Raw genomic sequence first — 27,306 nt, 5'->3', positions numbered from 1 at the left:
GCCAGTCTTTGACTATTTTGAACCTCTTTCATCTTAAAACAAACAAACAAACTATCAAACAAACTAACTAACAAACAAACTAAAACAACTAGGCTGTCCGCAACAAACTGTTAAATATGTCACTGTATTGTTCAGCTCATAGCCTACTATGTAACATGTTTGGTTCTACAATATAACTAACTAACTAACTAACTAACTAACTAACTAACTAACTAACTAACTAACTAACTAAATCAATACATAAATAAATAACCGCCAGAGAAATAATTCACCTATACATTTGGGACTTTAATGTGCTTGAAACGCAGAAATAATTTTCTGTTGCGTGTGTGTGAGCGCGTTGGAAGAGTGACCTTTATCGCTAAGACTTGGGCCAATCAAGAGAGTGCAAATAATTGCAGACTGAACTACTGGCCAATCAAAGTGGAGGTCTTGAAGAATTGGGCGTTTCTCGCATCCAGAGTTGGGTAATGTTATAGCCAGCTGTTATTTTCTTCGAATTTATCTCGAGCAACGCCAGGATGAAGAAAACGACAACTTACACAATAACGCTGCCTTTGTTGTTCTTCGATGAAGTATTTTTCTGCAGGCTTCTGTCACACGTTAACGTTGCTGTCTCAACTTTTCGCAGTAGATATACACTTTGCGACAGTATCGCAATCTAAACGTTAACTTCAGCCCAAGTCTCGGAGACTATTGATGAGATGACTGATATTGGTTGCTGAGTGAGGGGACTCCTTGAATGGCAAAAGGCGGTGGTGAGTTTTCTGAACGCTAGCTTGACCCTAATCGAGTGCTGTTTCTTCGGCTGTTTGTGGAGCTGCGGTCCGACCGGCGGAGGGGGACCAGGCGGAGGGTGTCCCGAACGCAAAGTAGAATCCTCTGAGAGACGACAACGACCCCCCCACCCCCCTCCTTTTTTTTTTTTTTTGCCGGAGACAGTGTCACCCCTTTCTATCAGTTCTGGAGAGCACCCCGCTTTGTTTTTGTTTTAATTTACTCTGAATTGAAAAGGCTTTTTTGTTGTTGTTTTTTTTTTAAGCTTCAGACCCACTTTCAGTGGATGTGTGAGTATGGTGGAGAGTCGGACTCATGTCCAGAGGGAAGGAGTGTACCGCTGGTTCTCTTGCCTCACGTCAGCCCAGCGAGCAGAGTTCCTGTGTGGCCTGCTGGACCTCTGCGTCCCCATCGAGCTTCGCTTCCTCGGCTCCTGCCTGGAAGACTTAGCCCGTAAGGACTACCATTCCCTCCGGGACGCAGAGATCAAAGCCAACAATCCCACCGATTTGTCCGGCCTCACCAACATCACGGACGAGGTGGTGCGAAGTAAGCTGCTGGTGTCCCTTGCCCTGCTCGGCTCAGACAACCGGGAGGCGGCGGGGGTCCTGTACCACACGTTGACACATATTGACACGGTGATCAACAACTACGGTCTGGCCTTAAACGACGGGAGGGCCGAGGAGCAGTTTCTGTTGCTTTTCACCATGGCGTCCAACCACCCGGCTTTCAGCTTCCACCAGAAACGGGTGCTGAGGCAACACCTCGGCCAGATACAGGACGTCCTGCAGGTGAGGGCTCAAAGTGTGCTTCTGGTGGACAGCAGTTTTCAAGTACCCTGTGTGTCAGTCTGGTTTGTTAATCAGTTGAGCATTATTTTTTCTATAAATACATTTCGCTGTGATGCCACTCATGCAGTGGAATCTTATTAGATGGTTCATTTACACATAATCCTGTGGGTGGTTTGGCCACAGGTTATCTCAGTCACTTAGATAGGTTTCTCACATCAGAATGATATTGCTCAAAATGGTCAGTCTTCGCATCGTGGCATATGTGCACTTGTAAAAAGTGGTTTCTTTGGCACATGGGTGCAAATCATGACAAAATTCTCTTCTTTGCCTGATATTATCAGTTGCTAATGTGATCCTGATCAAAATGTCTGGGTCGCTGATAACAGATTTATTTCACACCGCACAACATTTTGGGATTTAGATCACCCTGTAAGTCTGAAAAATGGTTGAACATATGTCAAACAAATTCCATCGGATATTTTCCCCCAAGAGAGTTTTTTTTTTTTTCTAGCAAAGGAATGTGTGATGCATTGGATTAACCCATTTTTAATGGCTCATAGCAACTGAAGATAATTGTTGTGCTGTGGATGATAATTTGTGAGTCAACGGGCAGGAAGACTGCACTGTAATACATCTATTATACAACATATAGGCAGAACGGTGGTAGAGTGTTTAGCATGTCCGCCTTTCAGTTCAGAGTCCCGAGTTCATTTCTACTGTAACTCGCTCTGGCCTCCCTGTGTGGGGTTTGCATGTTCTCCTCATGCCTGTGTCAGTTTTCTCCGGGCACTCCAGCTTCCTCACACATTTTGGAAACGTACATGGAAAGTGTATTCAACAGTCTAAATTGTCCCTTGGTGTGATTTATGTGCGTGAATAGTTGTCCGTCCCTTTGTGCCCTGTAATCGGCTGCCAACTCTTCAGGGTGTACCAGCTGGGATCGGCACCCGCAAACCAGCAGCCCTAGTGTGGATGATCGGCTATAGAAAATTGATGGATGGATAGACAACATACAGTGTTGCATGTACTAATTTCCACTGTTCCACTGGTCAACATAGAATACATTTAATGTTGCAGTATACCATTATTATTGAACTAGGGTGAGCATGATGGCACATCGGTAAGCATATCTGGCTCATGGTTCTTAAGTCTGGGATTTGATGTGTCTTTTCGGTCCACTTGTTTGGAATTTGCATTTCTCCTTGTCCTTAGATGTGTTATGTGCAGGTAGTTTCATTGAAGACTATAAATCATCCAAGTTGTGAACGTTAGTTTAACACTTTCACTAACGAAATTAAAACGTATGGCATATACTGTATTACTTGTTAATAAGTCTAGGATAATTAGTCAAAATTTCCTACTTCAATTTCCATCAAGAAATACCAATGGGACTGTATATTCCATAGTCCACGATACTCATACAAAAAATGTGCCAGAGAAGTAAAAATTATCACCAAATGGCTACAATACATAGTAATCGCTGTAATCTATAGTAACAAACATATATAGCACATATTATCAATATATATCCTCAGTACTAGATCGTTAATTCACAAGAAGTTATACAACGCAACCTACCTTGTTGACAGTCGGCCCAGAACTGTTAGGATGCCATTTCTAGATGTTGCTACGATTCACACTGCGATTTTTTATTTTTTTTTAAAGCTGTGGGACGCAATGTCCCAGTGGGACTGAAAGAGTTAAAACGTTGCTTGTCCATATGGAGGATGAGCAGTCCAGGATGCTTCTGACCGCTTGCACAAAGCCAGCTGAAATAAGTTCCAGCCCAATCAAGATGATGCAACCTGTTGAAAATGTACTGTATGAATGGATGAATTGGACTGCGTATATTTTCTTTTATTTTCCCATATTTTGGGTGCCGCAAATGAAAGCAGGTTAATATTAGCAACTCCTATAATATAATGCATGCTATGACTACACATCTCAAATAAACAAACTAAACATGGTTAAGAGTTCAGCTACTTAGAGGAAAAGAAGGGTAACCCAAAGTACTTGTGAGACCAGTCAGCAGAGCTGTATTACACATGAGCATGCAATACTCGCATGTTGTCTTGCATGCCAAATTACAGGCTTGTCAAAGTCAATGACTGCCCACCTGTCAGCACTGCAGACCTCAGTTGTGTAAATTATATGAGTGTAGGTAAAAGTTGTCCCTTTGACTTGACAGCAGAAAGGTTTTTGTGATGTCTGTCAAAGCAAAGGTGGGGTGGAAAACATGTTTTTCCTGGTTTTCTAGTGATTGTTTCCTCATTGCAGTAAATTGAGACAACATTTAGCGGGATGGGAAATTGGTTGAGGAGGCTCAATTTCCTCCACCTATTCATCTTTTTCTCCAGCTTGACCTCAGTGTAATTTTGGCTAGAGGTGGTCTAAACCAGTTTTGGCAGGTTTTACCAGTTTTTTTTTTTTTAATAATTGCTGATTACTGATAACCCTAACCCAAAGTAACAGTACTTGATTGACTATATGATTTTAAAAGTAACTAAGATGGATTACAATTTCTTAATAACTCAGCAGATACCAACCATCCGGCTTCGCTGCGCATTTTTAACATCGCCTTTAAAGGATAAAGTCTTTTAAAAATAAAATAAAGACAAACTGTTTGACTTAAGAGATATTTTCATCAAATAAAGTCTTCTGGATTTCACTAAACATATATGGGCTACTTTTTAGGATGTTTTCACATCGCTATACAACATCTGTAACAGAACAGTGTGCTTTATATTTTGGTTTCAGCTGACACAAAGTGCTGCAAACTGCTGTTTTTGAATGCGCGTCTTCAGTGTCCGGAAAACGGTGACGCCATTCCCTCATATTTGAATATGTACACTATTTTCTATTTCTTTTGTCAATTTATTGAGTATATAGTATTAGGAATTAAGCGTCCTATTTTTGTAATTCTTTGAGTATTAGTTCAACAGAATGTATGTGAGAGAGAGGAATCGTGGCAGAGAAATGTGTCATAGTAGATGAACCATTACTTGAAGTGTAGGTGAGCCAGCAGCAGGTGTGATCGCAATGGTCTTACACAGCACTGACACTGCTTCCAATATGCCCATATATTAGAGATGCAATCAAGACTGGCTTGTTGAGCACTCCATGAATGTTACAGTAAAATACTTTGTTCAACCATACTCCTGGCAGCAAGTGACAGTGGTTGAGATAGACAGGTGGAATTGCTTCTCTGCTCATTTAATGCTGAAAAGGAAATAGAGAATTATATCAAAGTAGTTTGGTTTCATCCAATGAATGTGGGCTATCTTGGATATTTCAGGTGAGCTATGGAGAAACGGGCATTGAGGTTGACGGAGCAGGCCCATATGGCGATCAAGTGGCTCTTTCTTATACTCAACTGCATCACCACTATGCTCAGCACAGTGTGTCCTTACCTGGCCTGGCCTCTTTGTCTCCCTCTGGCTGCTCGCCTTCTGATGCAAGTCAAGCCTCCTTGCCTCTGTCTGCCACTCAACTCTGTTATTCACCTTGCACATGCTGGTACAAGGTAAGAAGGTGGGCAACTGTGGGCTTGAACATGAACATGAAATTCGAAAAGAAAAAAAAAACTGTGTCCACTGGGTTCACTGACTGAGTGCAGAGACCAGAATTCAAACTGTTAACATCTACCAGCTGTTTCCAGCTCAGATGTTCATATTCATCTGACACTTGATCGTCTCTCTTCCCCTGGCATGTGACCCCAATATAAGTGACCTTATGCTAATCTATACAAATACACACTATCTTGAAGTCAATATGCTTTTGAGGTTGTAACGGTCCTGCAGTTGTCAATAAATAAGAAGGAAGGAAAGCTTGTAACGAAGAACGATTCAAATCAACTGGTTTGGATTTGACAAACATAATGGAATCAATTCATTTGAAAGTTTTTCAACCTTGAATCGTATCGAACCGACGTATAGATTTTTATATCTTCAACAGTCATTGAGTAATAAGGTAACATAAAATTGATACAGATTTATAAAACAATATCGAGACCAGACTCATTGGTTCGTAATCAGAGGCCCTCCATGTGGCACGAGGAACAAATAAAAACTTCGGCCTTTGGTCACACACATCATGAGCCTCTCCATCTCAAATTCCCGCTCCCAGTGTGTCCATGATAGCGCTCGTTTATTTACAGTACATGACGATTACAAGTGACAAAGAATCCATTTGTACAGGCTCACCTAGCTAAGTATGCCACACGAATAACAACTGTACAATTACTAAATGTTATAACAAAGCTAAAACAATAGGCCAGCAATACAGCTCAGCAGCACAAGTAGAATGCACACTGAGAATGCTTGGTTGAATGTTAGCAATACTACCTTAGTCCGTCAACAGACAGCAGCTCCAACACGTCACCTAGTGACTACAAAACATGACCAAATTCATGCAAGATATGATTTCAGCGGATAAATACTCAGCATGGCCTAACTACTGGTATTGAGTTGTATTTCTTTTATCGTTGAGATTTTAAGGAGAGCAACTTAACCATCTTAGCTCCGTCAAATTGGAAGCGTGCATGACGACATGGAGCAATCGTCCATCGTAGAATGCACACCCGCTCTCACTTCATAAAGACGCTGGTATAATTAATGAAGTAAATATTTATTCATAATCCTAATAATAGAAGTGCTTTTGGTGAAAGTAACAGTATACTAACCTGTTACATAATCTTGTTTGCGCCAGTTTTTTGTTTGTTTGTTTGTTTTTTATGTTTTTGGTGGGCACGTCACGGGATGTCATGCCATCTACCAACACTACCTTTCTACCTTTCCTACCGATCTTCTGGTCAACTGCGATTGACCACCCCTGATTTAGTCGGTCTGTGCTGACTCGTTACCTACCCTACATGGAATGATTTTCCTTCTTTCCTTTAATGGTTTTCACATCACTGATGTGCTACAGTTTATACTGTACATAGACTATTGGGCCTATTCTTTTTATTATTTAGATTTAAGGAGGAATTTGCTGGTTTCAAACGAATAGCGAAATGTGAATGTTGTCATACTTCACTCTTGTCTCCTCCCCAAAAGTCTCTAACCAAAGCCGAGCCTCTCACCAGTGTTAACGTGTATGAAACGTGCTCTGCAAAAATGTGCATGGAATGGTGTGTTGTAACCTTTATTGTTTTCCTTGAGAGCTGGATAGATGGCCATTTCTATCTTTTTAACTTTTATTGCTAACCAGAGGCGAATAATCCAGCCAAGGAAACTTTTGGGTGTCCCTCGAGGCTGCGGCCTGTGCCTGCATGTGCATGACCAATGACTGACATAACTTCTCAGTTATTATTCCTATATATCTAGGAACGAAACGACATGACCCCCACCCCCCCAATCCTCCGATTGCCGCTGTCGAAAATCTGAGAAAAATAAATAGCAATATAAATAAACTTTCATGCAAACGCTTTCGGGCAAATGTGGGTGTGTAAACGTAAAATATCATGTATTCCGATGAGGTTGAGGTAGGGCTGCAGGATTATGAAAACAGAACAAAAGTAGCAGAATTACTCAAAGTGAGTATGGCCTTAGCAGTCAAAATGTCATTTTTGGTCTTTTCAAACCCAATTTATTAAAATCTGATTTTCCAAAATGGGTCGCAATTGACAGCTAGTACGGTATAATAGGGGCTGAGAAAGGCAGAGGTTTTTGGCATGCACTGTCATCTATAGGCTTTTATGGCGGAATTGAAACCTGATATTTCCGAAGCGCGCCAGTGAAACCAACTTCAGCTTTTTCATCGCGTCGACTCGTGGTTGCCGAAAAGACGGCATCTTGACGCGTGGAGCAGCGCCCAACTCGCGGGTCACGTTGAGCATAAACCAAGCTGTGAACATTTTCTTGCAGGATTTGCTCGCTTGCTATTTCTTAAGTTTAATGATGTCTTAAACTTGCGTTTGCCCCCTGGTGGTAGGATGACTGAAAGTGCTTGATTTGCCACGTACTGGTAGGCAGCTTTTTAAATGTTAATATCGCCGATTTTCATCTTAATTAATCATGGCAGCCAATATCGTGATCACGATTAAAATTCGATTAATTGTGCAGGCCTAGGTTGAGGTTACGTTGAAGGGGTAATCCGAGCTGTCTCTTTCCCCTGCAGTATCTTTGGCAGAAATCCATGCGCTTTGGATTTTTATCCACATTCTGAAGACTGTTTTCAATCTGGGTCTTCCTGCCTGCCATAGATTTAAGTCCATTTAAATCTTAAATTTTCTTTCTCCTGATCTTACACATCTTTCTCAAACCTAAGAGCAGCAGGCAACATGAGCAAGCAGTGAAGGGAAAGTACCCTGCTCTGAGTAGAGCATTTGTATTTAGTGTTTTGTTGCCCTTGGCTCCTGCTTACTGCAGCTCAGCACATTTCTCCTTGCTGAAATCAACCCTCTGTGGTTTGGTTCAGTGCGTGTGTGCGTGTCTCAAGTGAATCCCCAGGAAGTTGGGAATGCTGTCTCTCACTCTGGATCTCTTAGCGTAGCCTGACCATAAACCATTCAAATGGTTGTTATAGTGCTTTTCTTTACTCAACAGACTTGCCATTAGATACGATACTGAAGGAGCTTTAAAGTCTTAACCTCACCCGAGCACAAGCTATAGTATGAATCAGTCAATGCAGATTGGGTGAAACGGGGACAAACCATGAGTCAATGTATAGCAGACACAATTTATTCACAATTCACTAAATTCCTGTGTTTGAAGAATATGTCCATAATAATAAACATGTGTCTTCCAGTTCTTGTGGTAGGTATGAGAGTTAAGGAGAAAGCCCAACCCATGTGATGTGGACGGGAGTGTCCCAATAGCATGTTTCATGCAGGCTTGGCTCAATATGCACCACATGCTACACATTGTAGTAGTTTGGTATGGTTTGAACATGACTTTTTTTTTGTTTTGTTTATAATAGGGGTTTCTCTTTTTTTTTGTGTGTTTGCTAGGAATGGGATGAAACACAAGTCCCATGATATGTTCCACGAGATTGTACACAAGAAAAAGATGAGGTCTTTTTGCAAATTTTATAATATAAAGTCATGCCTAACATACATTTTAAAGTATTTTTATTTTTACTGAGCAGTCAACAACTGAATTAACAATCTAGTGTGCAAATGAAAACATAAAAGGAGAGTTAGGCTCATTTATCAGCTACCGTTGACTTCCTAATATATACACACACGCACACACGCATCCACACACACACACACTTGTCCTCAAAATTATTCATACCCTTGTGATTTTTAGGTTTTTTGTGTTTATGACAAAGCTAATTATTTTTTCTTAGTTTCATTGTGAGTCATATGTGACCGACAAACAAATGAATGAAAACAATACACTTTTCAAGGGATTCATAATGTAAATGCGATATTATTGGTAGATTCCCCGAAAATGTCATGTTCAAGATTATTCATTCCCCTGCCAATATCTCAACAATAATGTCCAAACTGTGTAAATTTTGATGCTCAATTCTATTTCAAGCTATCAGCAGGTAAATAAAAGCATATTTTAAAACAAATTAAAAACAAACAAACAAAAAAACTACAAAAAGTAACTATAAGAATAAACATTTAAAACTCGGCTTCTCGACATGTTCAAGAAGAAAGACCTGCGGGAGGACCTCTGTTGGAATCTTTGTGTGCACCCACAGCAAGCGAAAGGGTTACTGTGGCAACTGTCCAGCGCATCATAAACAACCACATGAGGTTCAACACTGTTAAAAACCTCGGTTGGCGTGACAAGAATTGTAAGGTGTCACTCAAACTTGCCAGGTAAGTATGCTGAGAGGTTAACATCAACCCTCAGACCCCAACTAAGGTCCTAATAGAAAAACTTGAGCAGGCAGGGACGACTGTCTCAAGGTCTAGCATTGAGTGGCCGAGGAAGACAACCCTGCTCAAGAAAAAGCACGGTGAGGCTTGCCTGGCTTTTGCCAGAGGTCATCTCCAGCATGACTCTAGATTTTGGTTAACCATCCTGTGATCTGGTGAGGCAATGTTAGTTATTTGGGCCTATGAATGCTTAGTTAGTCTGGAGAAAAAAAGGAGAAGCTTTTGAGCCAAAGAAGACCATCCCTACGATCAGACATGGAAGTGAAACATAGTTTCACCTCCAGCGGCACAGGGAACCTTGTCAAGGTTGAGGAAATTATAAAGGAAGGAGGATTACGTCGGAATCCTTCATGAAAACCTGAAGGAGTCTGCAAGACATTGGACTAGGGTATGAATAATTTGAGCGTAACATTTTGTTGGTTTTCCTTGAATAAAATATCTGTTAGATTTTGAAAAAAAAAAGAAAATGAAAAAACAAAAAACATTTCTAGAGTATGAATAATTTTGAGGACAAGTGTATATATGTTGTTGTTTTTTTCAGTATTTACAAACCGTCTTATCTGCCAATATTTTACCACCCTTTTCTTCAACTTGAAAAACAAAATATCAACACTGGTCATTTGAAATGAATTGGATCATTTTGTGTTTCTTCTGTAGGGGCTGCATATATTGATGCTTTTTGTATGAATTCCATCAATCCATTCTCGGTATTTCTTTGCTTGGCAAAAAAACAAATATAAACACAGAAGACAAAATAACACATTTGCAGTTAATGGCCATTTTTTAAAAATAACTTTTTGATAGTCATCTTTTTTTTTTTAGTTAATTATATACTGTATGGAGATGTTAGACAAACTCTTCCATAATTGACAAAGACAAAAGAAAAAAATCTCATGCTGTTCAGCAACGGGAAATCTTGTGGCTCTAATTATCGTGAAATTTAGTTGTACAAGATCTCATCCGATTCCTAGTTTAATAGATAATGTGTGGATAACTCAAGGCTCTTGTAAAGACAATTTGCCACAATATTTGCTCATACTCATACACAGTGTTGGATAAGTTACTTCAAAACTGTAATGTATTATTTTTTACTTAATACTGTCATTTCAAAGTAATTAGTTACAATATTACTGTATTTGAAATTAATGCATTGAATTACCATTGCTTTACTTTGATATTACTCTCACCACCAGAATTGTACGTACGTACGACATAGTCTGCCACAAATCTCCTAACCCTTTGAGGTCGAAGTGGTAATCCCCTGAGTGGGAGTGCAATCCTATGCGTGTAGTCTTTTCGCTAACTTCACATTACCGCTCTAAATGGTTTGTCAAATGACTACTTGGCAAAGTTCACCTAACAATAACTGTATATTCTTCTTGTCTTTATCTCTGATGAACCGTAATTAATAGGCGTATGTCCATCTTGTGCGCATAGTGTCCATACTCAACCTGCCGTTTCATCTCAGCTGTAGTAGATCAGCAAGTAAACATTTTGCCCCGGACTTTTCTCCTCCGATCTCGCGGTGTTTTTGGCGAATTTCGAGGGAAAAAAACACCACTTTCAGGCTAAAAATGCATTGTAATCCATTGCATTACTCCTCATTGGTAACCAGTACAATATTACTGTTTTTGTGTGTGTAATATACAGTATTACACTACAGCAAAAAGTAATGCATTACAGTAATTACATTACTTCTGTAATGCATTGCTCGCAACACTGATTATACTTTACAAATTCCTTTTAGCACAGTTGGGGTTCACAGATAATAATAAAAACAACATCAGACAACAATTCTTAGTCAATCAAGACCTGGGTTAAATTCTTCACACTGCAGTGTGCTAAATTGAGTTAACTTGTGTCAACAAGTGGGTTTCCTGCAGCTCAAAGGTCTCATGTTTTGAATGGTCTCTTACTCATGCTCTCCAGAACCAAACCAGAGAGGCTAGTGCAGTCCCTGTACTTGGATCAGAGGCGAAACCTGGGAGAGGAGCTCAAGGGGTCAGCCAGGAACCCAACCCTCTTCATCTCGACCTGGCAGCTACTCCTCACCTTCCCCCGCCTCCAACTGCTGGGCAGGGTCACGATGCAGCGGCACCACCTATGGGTCGCCAGGGGAAAAGAGGAACAGGTGAGTCTGGAAGTGTCACATCCAACCAAGGTCCATGGTTTGATAAGATTGACACCCCGCCACCTCTTTACATTCCGTATCATATTCTATAAATAGCCTGTCACTGTCATCATCAACTTGACCCGATGATGAATGACTGAATCTCCAACCCGCCCGTAGTCTGAGTGCGAAACATGGGTGTCGTGCTGTATAGCCAGTCAAACTCCGTTGGGCAAGATGCAGCATGCCAGTCCCACTGAACATAACTAAGCATAAAGAATTCTGCCTCAGGCATTATATGTCACTCAGAGATTCATTTCACTCGCGGTTGCTAATTCAGGTGCTGCATTAGGACAATAGTACAATCATATTGACCGACTAATGGGGATGGGACAAGCTCTTGTTTGACGTAATCTTGTGAGATTAGATTGCCATAGGATTTTTCGTCCCTATAGATCTTTTTTTTTCTTTTAGCTGCGTTTTGGTTTTGTACTATATGCACAGGAGAATGTACTACTTGTTACTACTCTGTCAGTAAAACAAAGGTGGGGAGACCTCAAACTAAACGTTCCCATTCTGAATAATGCATGGACACTAGGGAGGGAACAAGACATGAGACGAGATATCACATAAGCCTTGAGTCCAGGAGAATTAGACAAGATGAGATTTTTAGCAATTTAAAAAACATAATAAACAAAACAATGCTGAATATAAATGTTCCAGTTTTGAATGTTTTCTTACTGTTGATCAGACTGCCAGTAAATGCACGATCTAACTCTAAAGTCCAAATAATAAACAAACGAGTCATTTTTGTTACAGGCTCATTTTCCAAATGCTGCTGCAATGACAAATGAAGGAAAAGTGGAGGGAGCAGCAGCTGTAGTTGATGAAACATGTATCATTTCATCCTTCATTTTTTTTTTTTTTTTTTTGAGGGGCCACTCAGTGTGTGGACGTGAGCCACATGTTACCCGTGGGCTGCCAGTTGCCCATCCTTGGTCTAGGCCATTCTGTCTGGCTCCCTGCCTCTGTTTGAAACACAATACTTGACTATCTCACGTTACCTCATGGTCACATCGCATAGCTGTCAGCAGCATAAAACGCACAACGTGAAGAACAGCCACACAACTGTCATTCGAAGCGCATCAAAACATGGTTATGGAGCATTAAAGACACATACGACACAGAGATGAATAATTAACATGAAACCTCGGTCTTCACCTTTGTTCATGTCCTCTTTTGCCCAGCTGCTTGTCCCTGCATGCCCGCTATGGTTTCACATTGCCTATCGGGAGTCTAACATGACTCCTTACATACAACAAGGTTATTTTGCAATCACACCCACTATGAAAACAATCCTTCCAGTTCAAATCATTTTCACCTTCTATGTATTGACATAAAACTGATGTGAAGAAGCCCTAACCTGCCTTCTTCACCTGAGGCATGCATCCAGGCAAACAAGCAGACTGAATAGTGAATGTTATTTTTATGTATCAAGGCAACCCTTTAAAAAAATAAAAATAAAAAAAAACAGCATAGTTTTGTTGTGTTTTTTTTCTGCAAAAGCAACAGCAAAAGCAAAGCAAAAGAGCAAAGACTCAAGCTGCTGAACCTTCACTAACTGAGTCACCCACTCTTGAACATTTTTTGGTATGGTTCTCTGTTCAAAATTACATTTCTGAAAACCGCTGGGTCAATAGTCACGTTAAAAAAAGCCATTACACATTTTCTTTGAACAAGTTAGAAGTGCTTGAGTTTTTCTAATGAATGGTGTGAGCTATTTTTTTTAACTCACTCACGGCAAGTAAAGGTTATTGCAATGTGTCATTTTATGGCAATTTTTTTCTAAGGCGACTGTCCCATGTTCACATTTTGATGTTTTTGTGCTTAAGAAGTGCTGTTTTCTTCCCCTTTCTGTACCACAATGAGATGCTTTGTCAACAATTAACAGTTGCAAACAGAAAAAGTGAAATGTGAATCTTGCCCAGTGTCTTGCATTCAACCTTACATATACATGAAGGTATCATTTGCATTTAAGAATAATTGTCATCAAAACTTTAGTGTCAATTTACGTCAAAAAAACTTACTTCCTGAGTTCATTGTCATATAGATGTGACTGTTACACAAGACTTGTCATTCTGATGACGCTCATGTCAAATGATAGTGATATTTACTTTTGAGTGATTGAGCATTTTATGACAGAAAATGGCTTTTTCAGTGAAACCATGTTTTGCATGATTTTTTTTTTTTTTTTTAGAATTACACATTCTTTTTTGAACATTTAAATTCTGACCTGTGAAATGGACCAAAGAGGACTTCCTTGTGCTTGGGCAGACAATTCAATTTTGTGTGTTAACTGTTTTTATAGTGGCAATTGAGAGAGTTGTATTGCGAGGAGTGACGCACAAATTGGAAGACAAAATCGAGTACATATTTGAGGTGGGTTAAAAAAACACACACACACACACACACACACACAAATGAACTGTTCTGTAAAATCAATATTTAAAAATGATACCTAACACAAAATATTTCTATTATTCCAAATCCTTTAGGCCAGTTGGTCTGATGGTTTTGTCTCTTCAGTTGTCCGAAGTCAACAGGACGTGAGCGAGCTACTTTCACAGGTGAGGACCACCCCTTTGATGTTTCACAGCATTACCAGTACTCAACCTGAAGTTCCAAACAGTTCAAATGAACCCTTGTGGCATTATGTTACAAATTATGGTAATTCGTTTGGTTATTTTATATTACAAAAGAATCCAAGGAGGAAAAAAAAAAACACTAGGCAGCTGAATTTTCCAATAGATGATTAAAAATGGTAAAATTTCAAAATGCAACCATTCTGACATTTCTACGTGATATCAGCTGGACGTGAGAGATTTTGTGTTCAAAATCCAAATTTTGGACCATATAAAGCCATGATAATTGAAATTTTGAGATGCATTTTCATAGGATTTATGACATTGATTTTCCTGCGATTTTTGCAACATTCCGTTGAGCGGTGGTCAAAGAAGAAAATTCTTTGCTGATTTGTGTTTTCACCTCAAGACAGTAGGTGGCGGTCGAGACCAGTTAATGGCTAAGTCTTACAGTGTCATTATCACGTCACAGACTACAAAGACAGACCATAACAATTTTCAATTTTCTGTGTGCGTTAATAGATTGAACCTACATGTGTATGGATAGAACTAATGGCACTGAACAATTTGAGTGGTTCAAGGGGAAAAAAATCATAAATAAATTTAATTATTATGCCTTTAAAAACATTTACAAAATTAGGGAAAAAAATGCAGTGTGTGTAGTTGGAAAAGTGTGTGCACAAGGGTTGAAGATGCTGGTGTTATTTTTAAATGGATTTGACATGGTTGAAAATGAAATATCAGTAATATTCTTATGATTTCAAACTCTGTAACTTTTAAAATTTCATAATAATTTTCTCTCAGTTGTCACAGGCATTCCCTGATGAGCGAATGGAGAAGGTCTTGCCTCAATCGAGTGAGTCAGACGCCAGGTAAGATTCATGAAGTCTTTCTGTTTCTGTGGCAAATGACTGCTGACCGTGAGAATAAACATTAGCTTATGGATTTCTGATTTTAAAACAAACAACCAAACAAAAACTACATGATTTTATACCTTGGAATATCCTACCTTAACAAAATAATGTACTTTGTACTAATGTTAGTTTGACCGAGTCAGGAATGGCACCATGAAACTTTATATCCAACTGTGATGATTGACATCCTTCATACCAAACGTGACACATTTCTCAAACCAGTGGAAATGATGTCTGTTTAATAGGTCTGGGTATGAATCCAGATTTTCCAAATCAATTTGATTTGATTCACAGGGGCACAATTCAATTCACGATTCACTTTGATCTTCAATTCAATTAAGGATTTCATGCAGTACCAATTTTGCTTTGATGTGGAAGACATTCTCTAAACTCATGCTCAAACGGTAGAAACATTTTGCTCTAACTTGTTATACACAACTGCAGCGTCTTGCTGTTGACCTCCAACGAACTCTAGAGGAGATCAAGAGAGCTGCAATCTGAGCTGACACTCATCACTATTCGCCCTTTGAGACAAAGATATTTGCTGCACACATATTTACTTAAATCTTGAATTATTTAACTTTATACAGTAACTGTACTGTTATTCCTTCCTGTTTCCATTGGCCATCGTCAGGGAACAAGGAGGGCCTGAGTTACCCTTGGGGTAACGGCCTAGACCAAGAGTGGAGCCTGTAGCTGACCAAACATAATAACAAGGAATTGGAGTTCACACTCAAAATTCCAACTCAATACAAAAGTGCTTTCCTTCATCCTCACTTCTGCTTCTCATGTGAGTCGATTGGTTTAAAAAGGAAAAAAAAAGAAAAAGAAAAAAAAAAAAAAATATATATATATATATATATATATATATATATATATATATATATATATATATATATATATATATATATATATATATATATATATACATATATATATATATATATATATATATATATATATATACATATATATATATATATATATATATATATATATATATATATATATATATATATATATGAGCCATTAGATTTAATAGCATACAGAGCTTTAGCAGTATGGGTTGCAAATCAATTATAGATATTGGGCTATGAAAAGGAAAAGTAATTCAAGTGGATTTTTTTTTAAACCCTGATGCTGTTTAATTGTGTCGACAGCTCTTGATGAGTTGACTAGATGGCACCAAGAGTTGGGGTTGATCTGAATCAATTCATAAAGAGGGACAGTCATTTAACTTCACATTGACATGCACGGGAAAATGTGAGTCTTCATTTGCCAAACCCAAAAGAAAACATGCAAAGTCTCCATCAGAAGGCATACCACAACGCAAGCCTAAAATCTTAACTATTCCTCTACTGAGATACCTCCTGTTTATTCAGTGTGTATAAAAGCAAATCTTTTTACCTCTATGGTGTTTCCGTATGTGTTCTTTGTGTTACTGTCTACTCTCTCCACCTGCACCCAGATATCTGACAGCGTTGCCCAGCCATATCCTCCAGCACCACAGCGTCCAACTTTTCTTCACAGCCACCAGGCCTCTCTCCCCCAGCAGCCTGTCCCTGCTCTCGTCCTCCCTGCCCAACATGCATTCATCACCTCCCGCAACCTGCCCGTTCACATCCAACCATAGTGAGTCCTTCGTCATTTTATTGATCCCAATTTTGCAGCGCAAGTCATGTAATTATCTAGAATGAGTGCAAAACATGTGGCATCTATTTTTAGGTGTAGCGACAGAGATACCAGATGGAATATTTCCTGTCTGTTTATGCAGACTGCACTTGGCTGGGTGTGGTGACCAGATTAGGGTATATTCTGCCTCTCGAGACTCCTGGGATAGGCTCCGGCATGCCCGCGACCCTCGTTAGGACAAGGAAAAAGAATGAATGAATGTTTATGCACTACTGGCAATAAGAGATTTGTGCAAAATGGAAAGGATAAGGTCGTGTGTGACGACTATTGAAGAGGTGGTGGCGATGCTGCTGGGAGACTTTTCGGTTTGTATTTTCAAGGTGTTAGAGGCAGAGGACAGCATCTATTTTAGTCTGGTGAGGGAATTCATTGTGGTATGTTTGTGTTGGGAAGCTGAGCGTGGTGACCTCGTGTGTGTCTGCGTGTGAGTGCTTGCACTTGGTTCTACGAATGTGACTTCATTTCAGCGTATTTTTAACCTCCAGTACAGTGTGTGTGTGTGTGTGTGTGCGTATGTGTGAGTCAAACCTCAGGGAGTAGTGAGTGAAGTGTCAGTGTCAGTTATCAGCGTTGCATAATTGCACTGCGTATTGTCATTCCCCGACCTGCGTAGTAGTTACAGTCATCATTTTCAACCAAGCTTTTATTTTATATCGGCGCAAGATTGTTAATCTTGAGGATATCAAGGTGTAAAACCTGTCTTTTACCAAGTCACCAACACCAAACATGCTTCGCCGTGCTTGCTTGAAAAGATTTAATGTTTGGAGTTGCCTTGGAGTATGTTTTAACGATTGTTGATTTCAGTTTGTTGCTGTATGGCTGTTTGTCTTTGATTCCATTGCATGTTTGAATGAAGACTAACATATTTTTTGGACTATACGTCACTGCAGAGTATAAATCGTATCAAAATGCGCAAAATAAGTCCCTCCAGAGTATATGTCACATTTTTTGGGGCAAATTTTACAAAGACCCAAACCATGAAACGTAGAGCTCAGACTCATCCCCCAAATCCCCCCTCCTGAATCGTGGGTGCTTTTGCTCCGGGCGTAATTTGCTTCACTGCGCCCATTTAGAAACTCAAGAATCCAATCCAATAAAAATTAAGTAAACAGATAGCAACTACAGTGTTCTCTCATTTTTCGCAGTTAATATGGGGACCAAAAAACCCCTGCGAAAAGTGAAATTCAGGAATTTTCATGTGTATCTGGGTACCTGAATGTTTTTATACTGTATTTATACTTTTCTTATTGCACACTGTACCCAGAGGATAATAATGTAACATATTATAAATTTAATATAATCCAACCATTCATTTTCTTTTCAATTGATCTTCATTTTCAATGCTCAAAATCAACTAGTTATCATGAAGTGTCCACCCTGCTTTAGCTACTTTAACTCATTTAATCCCAAAGTTTTTAAGACTCCATCCATCTATCCATTTTCTTAGCTGCTTATCCTTGCTAGGGGAAAAATGAATTAAGTACATAATTGATCAAGTATTTTAGTAACTACTTTAGTATTTAATTGATTACATATTTAATTAATAAAAGTATTAGATTCCTGTAGTAGTTATTTACAAAAGGTAATTGATGGCCTTCATACTTTAAAGGGACACTGTGTAAGATTTAGACAGTTTTTCTTTAAAAAGGAATAAATGAAATGATCATAAATACATTTCAAAAACTTGCAAAGAAATGTGTTCTTAATGACCAACGGTATGTTTTAAATTTAATCGTAGGTCTAGCTATCACTAAGTTATACGGTGGGTGGCACTTCTCCAGAGGCTTCCATGTCTGTTATCACTATGGAAAATGGTAAAAGCAGCACTTCCTGCTCTCCGTAATGAAAAACGGTCTAAATCTTACACATGGTCCCTTGAAGTAATTGTTCACTTTAGTACTTCGTTTAGTTCTAGCCGTTCTTAGACCCTTCTTTGGCCAAAGAATGGGAAAAATTGGGGGTCATAAGAATATTTCTTTGGGGTCAAATGATTTAGGTATGACCTCACATCAATAACCCAGATAAAATCGAGTAAGGAGAAAATAATTTGTACAATTTGTATAATTTATGCTACGTAGCCAATAAAGCGCAGCGTGTTTATGATTTCCATTGTCATCTGTCACTCAGCAAGCTCAGCCGGCTGTATGATGCATTACAGAGGAGCCAGCAGGTAAGATTTCATCATCATTGCAACGTGCAGCATTCCTGCCCTCTTGACAGCGTTTCCTCTTTCAGGGCGGTGTACAGAGTGGCCAGTGTCCAGCCTGTTGTCAGCACTCACAATTCCGCCATGACCCGTTCCTCCCCTCACCTCGCGTCTCTCCCTCCCTCACATCCTTCTCCACAGCACTCTCCCCAGCTGTCCACCCTACCTCCCACCGTGCCAGCCTTGGCCACACAGGGCTACCTTGCGGGCAGAGGCGATGCGTCCTCCCAGGCGCACCCCCAAAGCAAACCGTGTCCTTTACATCACCCGCAGACATATTCCGAGCCCCAGCAGTCGGCGTTTCACCCGTTGCAGCTACAGGCCCAAGCGCAGCACGCGGCCCATTCTCCGTCCCTTTCGTATTCGCTCTCTCAGTCCCGTTCCCAGTCCCACGCACAGTCTCCGTCGCAAGGCCAGGTGACCACGCCAGAGCAGAACGGCATCTTGGACTGGTTGCGCAAGCTTCGCCTACATAAATACTATCCTGTCTTCAAACAGCTGACAATGGAAGAGGTGAGTGGGGGTTCGCACGTGACTTCCAATGACTTAATTCAAGTCATATTTGAGTGAGTGGAGGTTTCTCTTTTGAATACAGTTTTTAGCACTGACTGAAGACGACTTAAACAAGTACGACTTAACCCAGGGAGCCAAGAAGAAACTCAAGACTCAGCTGGAATTGCAAAAGTCAGCAGAGTAAGTTGAAGTCATCAAACCACTGGGACTTTTTGTTTTAGTCCAACTGTACCTGATGTGGTTTATCAGTCTAATCTTTTCTGTTTTACAAACAAGACATACCTTCCTAGAGGTTGGGTGACCAATCATCGTGCATGGCGCGTCCACTCATAGCACTTGACGCTCAATTCATGTGTCCATTTCTCACAAAAGCAATGATTGCTTTAAGTAAAAAAAAATCAACAAAAACAAAGCTCTCTCGCAACTCCCAACTCTCTGTTGACCAGCTGTTTTGGACGAGAGGTTGGCATCGAGCTTTTTATTGTCGTGACACCGAACAAACGTGCAGCAAATCTTATGCAAATCAGTACCTGGGACATGAGCGCACACTTTGACGGAGTGGAAAATGGAGAAAGAAACTGACATTGTGTGTTCGGACGAAGGCAGAACCTAATCAATGCAGACACAGACATTGCCCCAGTCTCAAAGATTGCCTAAAGCCTTGAAAAGACCACTGAAAGAGGTCAACATGAGGCAATAGCTAAAGGTTAACGTTATTTTGTGTTAGCTAAACACATATATAGATAGCTTTAAGCCCATGGTCATGTTTTTTGAAATAAAAATGGTTCATACTAGTTCAGATGAGCTATAAATGAACATGTCTCAAGCAGAAATAGCATCAGTGAATTCGTATTTTGATGATGAAAACGGAGCTTGAGATTCTGAAGTCATTTCTAAGAATATACTTTTGTACTTTAACTCATGTAATATTTACCTAAGATACATTTGCTTATACATATCTGAATAATATTTGACAAGGGGTTTCTGTACATATATCCTTGTGGTGAAATTATCGACCATACTGTGTACACTACCTTTATATATTATTAATTAAATTAATGTTACTATTAATACGGATTAAAAGCAGTATATTGTATTGTAGTTCCCAGGATTGTAGTGCCGTAAATAAGTACTTGCCCCCTTCCTGATTTCTGGCGTTTTTTGAATATTTATCACTTGCAAAGGTTTCATTTCATTAAACCAATATTAATATCATACTAACAATGCAAGGAAATATAAAATGCACTTTCTAAATGATGATTTTATTTACCGACCAGGGTTCTGACCCTATGTAAAAAAGTACCCTCTGAAACTAATAGCCAGTTGTGGCACCCTTAGCAACAATAACTGAAAATGTTTGCAATAATTGGTGATGAGTCTTTCACACTGCTGTGAAGGAATTTTGGACCATCCTTCTTTGCAGAATTGCTGAAGCTCTGCCATACTGTAGATCCGTTCATCAAGCCATTTAGTTATAACCGCATGAACAGCCATTACAGGTGATACTTCCATTAAAATTGATCATAGTCACCTTAATTTCATTTGCCACAAACACAACAAGTAAAAAGCAAGGTATAGCTGTTCTAGAATTTACTAAATAATGCATTTTACTCGGGAGTTTAAAAACTTCTATGTTGCATTTCCTGGCTGAGAGCCAACCAGAGTGAGCTTGTCACTTTCGAGTGGATTCATTGATCAATGGAATTACATCACCTCTTTGTGTGCAGAAAGGCATCCCAGAATGCATTGTTCAACTATCTTCAAGCCATTCCTTTAGGTAAATCATATTTATAAAGCAAAACACACAAAAAATTCTCTTAACTCAAAATTCTAAACCTTACTTTTTACTCTTGACAAAAATCTCGCTGAGCAAGATTGCGTACAGTATGACGCCCCCAGTAATGCTAGATGTGTTGGTGTTTTGAATGACAAGTTGTGAATTGAACTAAGACAGTTCATTCACTAAAATGAACTTCTCCACTTCTCGGTGGCAGAGTAAAGCTATTATAGTCTCGGCGATTATCCAGCCATTCCAGTTTATACTCAGTGGAAGCAGGAACACAATAAACAAACGGACAAAACAGTCGGCTTCCATTTCCGTCAGCGAAAGTCGGACTGACAGACATCTGACGGAATATATATATATATATATATATATATATATATATACATATATATATATATATATATATATATATATATATATATATATATATATATATATATATATATATATATATATATATATATATATATATATATATATATATATATATACTTCAGAAACATACCCCTTGTTACCCATTGGGTGACAGGTGGTAAGACAATATGAGGGAAGGGATACACACCTTAGTTGTAGCTGTATGCATATTAAATTGTTTATGGTTATTACTTTGATTATATTTTTGTTTGTTTTAAGTCGAGTCACGTTTATTCATGTACTGTAGACTTTAATTACAAAAGTCCCAAAGCACGAGTAGCACATCAACATCCCTAGAACTAAACTTTCAAGAGAGAGAAAAAAAGACACACACATCTGGGGAAAGATTAGAAACCTTGAAAATGGGCTGCAGGTTGTTCTCATTTCAGTTTTCAGTTTTTCGTCAGCATGTTTAATGATCTTGAATTTCCTTTCTCATGCATTCATTTTGCTTATCACAATTTTTTACAGGCAATCCAAACCCTCTCATAAATTTCTCGAGAAAACTAATGTTTCACAGTCTTATAATCTGTATAACCAACTGAGGCTACCTGTTGAACTCCAGCACACTGGCACATGAAGCACCCCAGCAAGTGTAGGTGCACCAGAGGAGTGTTAATTTATTTTTGCCTATTATCAATTTGTTAACCAATTGGCCTCTGTAAGCTCAGCAGTGGATGTACTGTATGGAAAAAACACGGGACCACACGCAAGTCGACTTGATAAGATTTATTTGAGGTAATGAAGGGAAGAAATGCAAAAACAATCACACATGCAACCAAATGTGTCTCTGTGCATAAATTTGCCACTCAGACAAGCTCAGTCATACGTAAACACACATGGACTTGAACAAACACACTTAGCCACGCACACTCACTAAGAGCCCCGCTCTTATCATTTGATCATGTTTTCCATTTTGACCAAGTTTCCATTTGGTAGGCATTTGCTCGTGTGCCTGTCTGCATGAACAAGACAAAATGGAAAGTTCCTGCAGTGCTTTTCCATAAAGCGGATTGTCAAATGGACCGGCAATAATGTAGCCCAGCGTGTTGTGTGCCTTTATGTCGGCCTCTAGTGGTAGTCGTTTGGCACATGCATGCAGCCCATTTTGTCCACGAATGACGTTGTTTTCGCTCAACTGAATGCATTGAATAGTCCGTGTTTTTGCTTGGTTTTACACTTGCAATTTGATCGTGATTTAATGTTTTAAACTCATGCCTTTTCAAAGCTCTACCTAGAAGTCGTGTTTTGTTGTGTTAAGGCTGACGTCACATTTGACATGCATCTGTTTAGACATACTGTCATTCATCTGAATCACATCGTTCCAATTTCAACATATTAAAAAAAAAATGAAGTGAAACTGATTGTTGATCATTCGTTCCAGTAGCATATTGAGCATTACACACTTAGCCAAAGTTGCAAAATTGGGAATCAGAAGCACAGTGTTCCTGTTTTCGAATTCAAAACATCAGCTCATTCATTGTACAAAAATTCCGATTCATCAACAGTTTACCCTAATAAAGTTCCCACGGAAAAATTCCATATTCATTCCGAATGACACATTCAACAAAACAGATGACAAATTATAAAAGTTCAACCTGGAAATGATTTCAACATGCCATAATTTCCACATCTTGAAAAGCAGTAAAGCTGTCAAAGGTATTCAAAAATGAATTGTCGGATTATTGACTGCTATTTTGATCATTGTTTGAAGCTAAACGTTTAGATGTTTTTAAAGACTAGCAACATTTGCTGATAAGTGGTAATTGAGGAAAACATGCATTTGATACACTTTCTCATAAATAAAATATGATTTGATTAATTGGTAGAATAATCCACTCTAAAATAGTCAATAGTGAAGGTTCTGCGACACTTGAAAAAAAATCAAAAAAGCAATCACAAACAATCACTACCATTGTCATTTCACATCATTCTGTAGTTTTCAATATCATTCCATAATTTTCAAAATCACTTAACATCATTCATGTCAGCCTTCGCGCATGATTTCTCCAAAGACTCCAAATGCCAGGTTTCTTTTTATTGTATTTATTTGTCTCATTCTGTGCTTTGTGACGAGCAGCAGGGAGATGAAGTTGGAGAAGCGAACATGCGGCGGCATCGCAAGAGTGACTCCTTCCAACCATATGGGACCGTCCGCCCACAGCTCCACTGCAGGTAACAAAATGGCTTTGTCCAATAAACGGACCCGAGAGTTGAATGTAATATTTAGGGGCAGCAATAAGAACAACTTTGTCCATTGTCCCGTAGTTTTATTGCAATAACTGTGCTGTTATACTCAGTAGAGCTGCGAGTGGAGGTGGACACTGTGCTGCACCATCACCCCATCCACACAGACAGCAGCTCATCCTCAGGCTACTCAAGCTCTTCCTGTTCGCCCCGAACACCGTTTTGCTGCGAGTCCAATCTGGACAGGAGCAGAGACATCTATAGGCGTAAGTTGCCTCACTGGAGGTGGCCAGAAAGACGGGAGGAGTGGACTTTGGTCAGGAGTGTCATACAGTATCCTTGCGTTTCAGGTGTGTCCGGGCCTGATGCAGTAGGGGGCGGCTCGGAGAAAGAGCGCTCGTGCATTTTCATCCTGAACTCGGGCCCCAGCCGCCCCACGGCGCAGGTCCTTCCCGTGCAAACGGATATGGCGGCTCCCGCCGTTGCGTCCTGCTCCTCCCACCTCCCCTTCACGCTCTCCCACTACCACCCGCAAGGCAGCTTCCCTCAAAGCCCGCTGGCCTCGATCCCCAACCAGGCGCGTATCCTGTCTTCCCCGCGGAAGCCGAGGCCGCCCCCCCTGTGCGCGGAGGACCGTACCAAAGCGCCGGCCTCCGGCCCGCCCGCTTTCGGTCCCGGGCCGGCTGCGGGCGCGGGCGCGAGACTGGAGAACCTGCTCCCCCGGCTCAAACTGAAAGCGGACGCTTCCCCCTCAGCGCGCGACTCCGAAGGCTGTCCGGGCCTTCCGGTCGGTCTGATGGTTGAGACCAGCTGCGCTCTGACCTCCACTTCAAACAGCCACCACCACGTGTCCCAACCTCCTCTCCACTTTCACCTCTCATCCTCTTCATCCTCATCCCCATCGATATACTACTCGTACCCACCCGTATCGTCCCTTTCGACTTTTGCCACCTCTTGCCCTTCCGCGAAGTCCCTCTCCGCTAGCTCCACTGGCGCGGGTGTCTTTGTCTCCATGGTAACCGCGAGCAGCGTCCCGATTGCTGCAGTACCCGGCAACTTATACTACCCTCAGCAATCTAGCGCAGGCCTCTCCTCCTCCGTCACGTCATTGGATCCAAGTCAAGGCCACGGCCACGGCCACTCCTTGTGCGTTTGTAGCTCGTGCGGATGTCGCGGCAACTGCGGGGCCTACGGCACCCTGCCCGCGTACGCCCCTGCTTCGGGCTACCTGCAGCCGTTCTCGGCCAGCTCCGTCTTCACTCTGGGCCCCCTGCTCCATCTCAGCCCCCTAATGGCCTCGTCCAGCGCCGCAGGCAGCGCAAGCGCGCCCTTTTCCTACCCGATGATGGCGCCGCCCCCGGTGTACTGCCAGAGCCCCGGATCACATGAGCATCAAAAGAGCTGTAGCTTCTACCAGCCCCAGGGTATTGGGGGAAACGGGGTCCAGAAGCGGATAGTGGGGAACCTGTCCTGTTATAACTGCGGCGGCCACGGCCACAGAGCAGAAGACTGCAAACAACCACCCATGGAGTCATCACAGCAAGGTGAGTCAAATCCATCTTGAGCCTAGACTTTTGGGGCAATTGTACCGTCCCTGAGCGAAAGAGCGCACATTTTGCCTGCTTTGTTTTATCCCCACTCTCAATCCTCCGCCTGTTTTCTATTCGCCAGCTTTGCGTTACTAAATGTTTTGTCAAATTACTGGTGCTATTTTGCGAAGTGGACGGTTCTCTAGGTGTCATACAAAGTGCACCCAACTTTTATAATTCTTCTTGTCTGTATCTCTGACTAAGTGAAAGTAATGGGCGTATGTCCATCTTGTGTATGTACTGTCCGTATTCAAGCTGCCGTCTGCTGCTGCCGCACTCTTCTCTGCTGCAGTAGGTAGTAATAACAAAAGGCAAACATTTCGCCCTGGACTTCTCTTCTCCCATTTTGCGCTGTTTTAAAGCGAGATCTGTAATGTCCAGATTTGTGATCAGATGTCTATGCTGTTGATTTCACAGGCACTTTTCGATTGAAGTACACTCCCCACTCTGACAGTAAGGACTCTGGGGACTGACGAACCAGAGGACAATTTGGAAACCTTAAAATGTTTTCCTCCGCCACACTTCAGCCCTCTTTGCTAGCGTGTTCCAAGTCCAGCTCTTCTCCCTTTTTTCTCTAACTCTTGGCAAAGTCTCAACTCAGTGGACAGCAACTAAGTGGCGCAGCGAAAGCGCATCGCTTTTGCCTTGGACAAACGGGCATTAAAACTTCTCAAATTTTGGAAGTGTGCCTGCACACAAGAAGAGGAAGCCATCAGGTCTTTTTATGACTGATAGTCAAACAGCGGCTCGTCCTTCCACTTTGTACTCAAGTCAGGCCAACTTTCCAAAATGATGCTTTCCGTATTGTACTTTTGGCAACTGACACGTTTGTTTGTTTGCTCCTTCTTTTATCTTTATTTGACTTAACATTTTGCTCCGGGTAAGTTTTTTTTTTCTCCTTCAATTACAAATTACAGTGCTTTTATATATTTCAGCGTGGGTTTGAGGGGAACGTTATATATCGTACGATTCACTTGTTCAGTGTTGGTCTTAATAGAATCAGTTTGTAGCACAGCACATTTTAGCAAGCTTGTTCTCTGTTTGGGGTAGCCTAGCTTAACAAATGTGCATATTTTTTTATTACAAACACTGCATTGTACTGGAACTGAGAAAACAAGACTTGTTTGAAGGTTGCTTTTTTATTATTATTATTACCATCACAGTGAAAATGATTTTTTAAGGATTTTTGCATCTTCACTCAGGTGAGACCAACAAGTGCCTTTTTTTCATGTCTGCTTTGCTGTTAAGATTGTTTGACCGTTAATGCAGGTGAATATCACAAATGAGTATAACGCAAGTGAAAGCTCAGGATTGTTTCCTAATAAACGGTAACATTTAGTTGATTTTATATACAAGTGTCTGGGCAGGACCTAGAAAATTATTAACAGGACACCGCCTTGTCCTACGCTTTCTGGACCCCTGGAGGGTGAGGCACTAATTTGTGCCGCCTTTATTTAAAATGATTTTCTTTCCTTTTTTATGTCGTGATCAATGCGACTGGGTGAGGTGTTTTGTAATTTAGAGAAAGCATGCTCACTTTTTAAGGTCTGGTTGTATGTCTTTGTTGAGTTCCTCTACTTTTAATGTTTCAGCATCAAAACAATCGGGTAAAATCATTGGATGCATGCATGCTCCTTTTTTGAATGGAAATATTTTAACAGTAAAACTGACAGCTGTAAGTCAAGGTTCACTTTTTTATGTTCCCTCGCTTGACTTTCAATGTGTTTTTGAAATACATTTGTAATAAAGTATTTCTCTATTTTGACTTGTTCATTACAAAATTTGACTTTTCATAATAATAAGTTTTGATTGCATTAGTATTCCAATGTGGCCCTGAGCGGGTTGAAGACT

The 27,306-nt window shown here is 40.5% G+C and overlaps 1 protein-coding gene across 5 annotated transcripts; it reads left to right on the top strand.

Moving 5' to 3' along the window:
* The first annotated feature begins 513 nt into the window (after positions 1 to 513).
* Positions 514 to 27,220, top strand: zcchc14 (zinc finger, CCHC domain containing 14). 5 transcript variants are annotated; one of them, XM_088417649.1, is made up of 15 exons: positions 514 to 758; positions 1,043 to 1,568; positions 4,864 to 5,091; positions 11,332 to 11,533; positions 13,881 to 13,951; positions 14,068 to 14,139; positions 14,959 to 15,026; positions 16,537 to 16,700; positions 18,888 to 18,930; positions 18,996 to 19,479; positions 19,562 to 19,659; positions 23,760 to 23,854; positions 23,980 to 24,132; positions 24,217 to 25,410; positions 25,873 to 27,220. In XM_088417649.1, exons 2-15 carry the CDS (start codon positions 1,074 to 1,076, stop codon positions 25,926 to 25,928), a joined length of 3,423 nt encoding a protein of 1,140 aa, XP_088273775.1. In that variant the 5' UTR covers positions 514 to 758; positions 1,043 to 1,073; the 3' UTR covers positions 25,929 to 27,220. The 5 variants fall into 5 exon arrangements, with proteins under 5 accessions (XP_088273775.1, XP_088273776.1, XP_088273774.1 ...); XM_088417650.1 differs by having other exon boundaries at positions 514 to 1,568; positions 23,983 to 24,132; XM_088417648.1 differs by having other exon boundaries at positions 514 to 1,568.
* Positions 27,221 to 27,306: the final 86 nt, after the last annotated feature.

The sequence above is a fragment of the Hippichthys cyanospilos genome, chromosome 6 (genome assembly GCF_059441005.1).
Source record: "Hippichthys cyanospilos isolate Australia breed blue-spotted pipefish chromosome 6, RoL_Hcya_1.0, whole genome shotgun sequence".
Classification (NCBI taxonomy): Eukaryota; Metazoa; Chordata; class Actinopteri; order Syngnathiformes; family Syngnathidae; genus Hippichthys; species Hippichthys cyanospilos.
This window is presented reverse-complemented; position numbering and strand designations above follow the sequence as displayed.

Excerpts from the sequence above, each read along its gene's own strand:
- zcchc14 (XM_088417649.1), top strand. The coding sequence starts at position 1,074 with ATGGTGGAGAGTCGGACTCATGTCCAGAGGGAAGGAGTGTACCGCTGG. Across the intron at positions 11,534-13,880 it reads CCAGGGGAAAAGAGGAACAG|TGGCAATTGAGAGAGTTGTA; the intron begins GTGAGTCTGGAA and ends CTGTTTTTATAG. Across the intron at positions 18,931-18,995 it reads CATTACAGAGGAGCCAGCAG|GGCGGTGTACAGAGTGGCCA; the intron begins GTAAGATTTCAT and ends TTCCTCTTTCAG.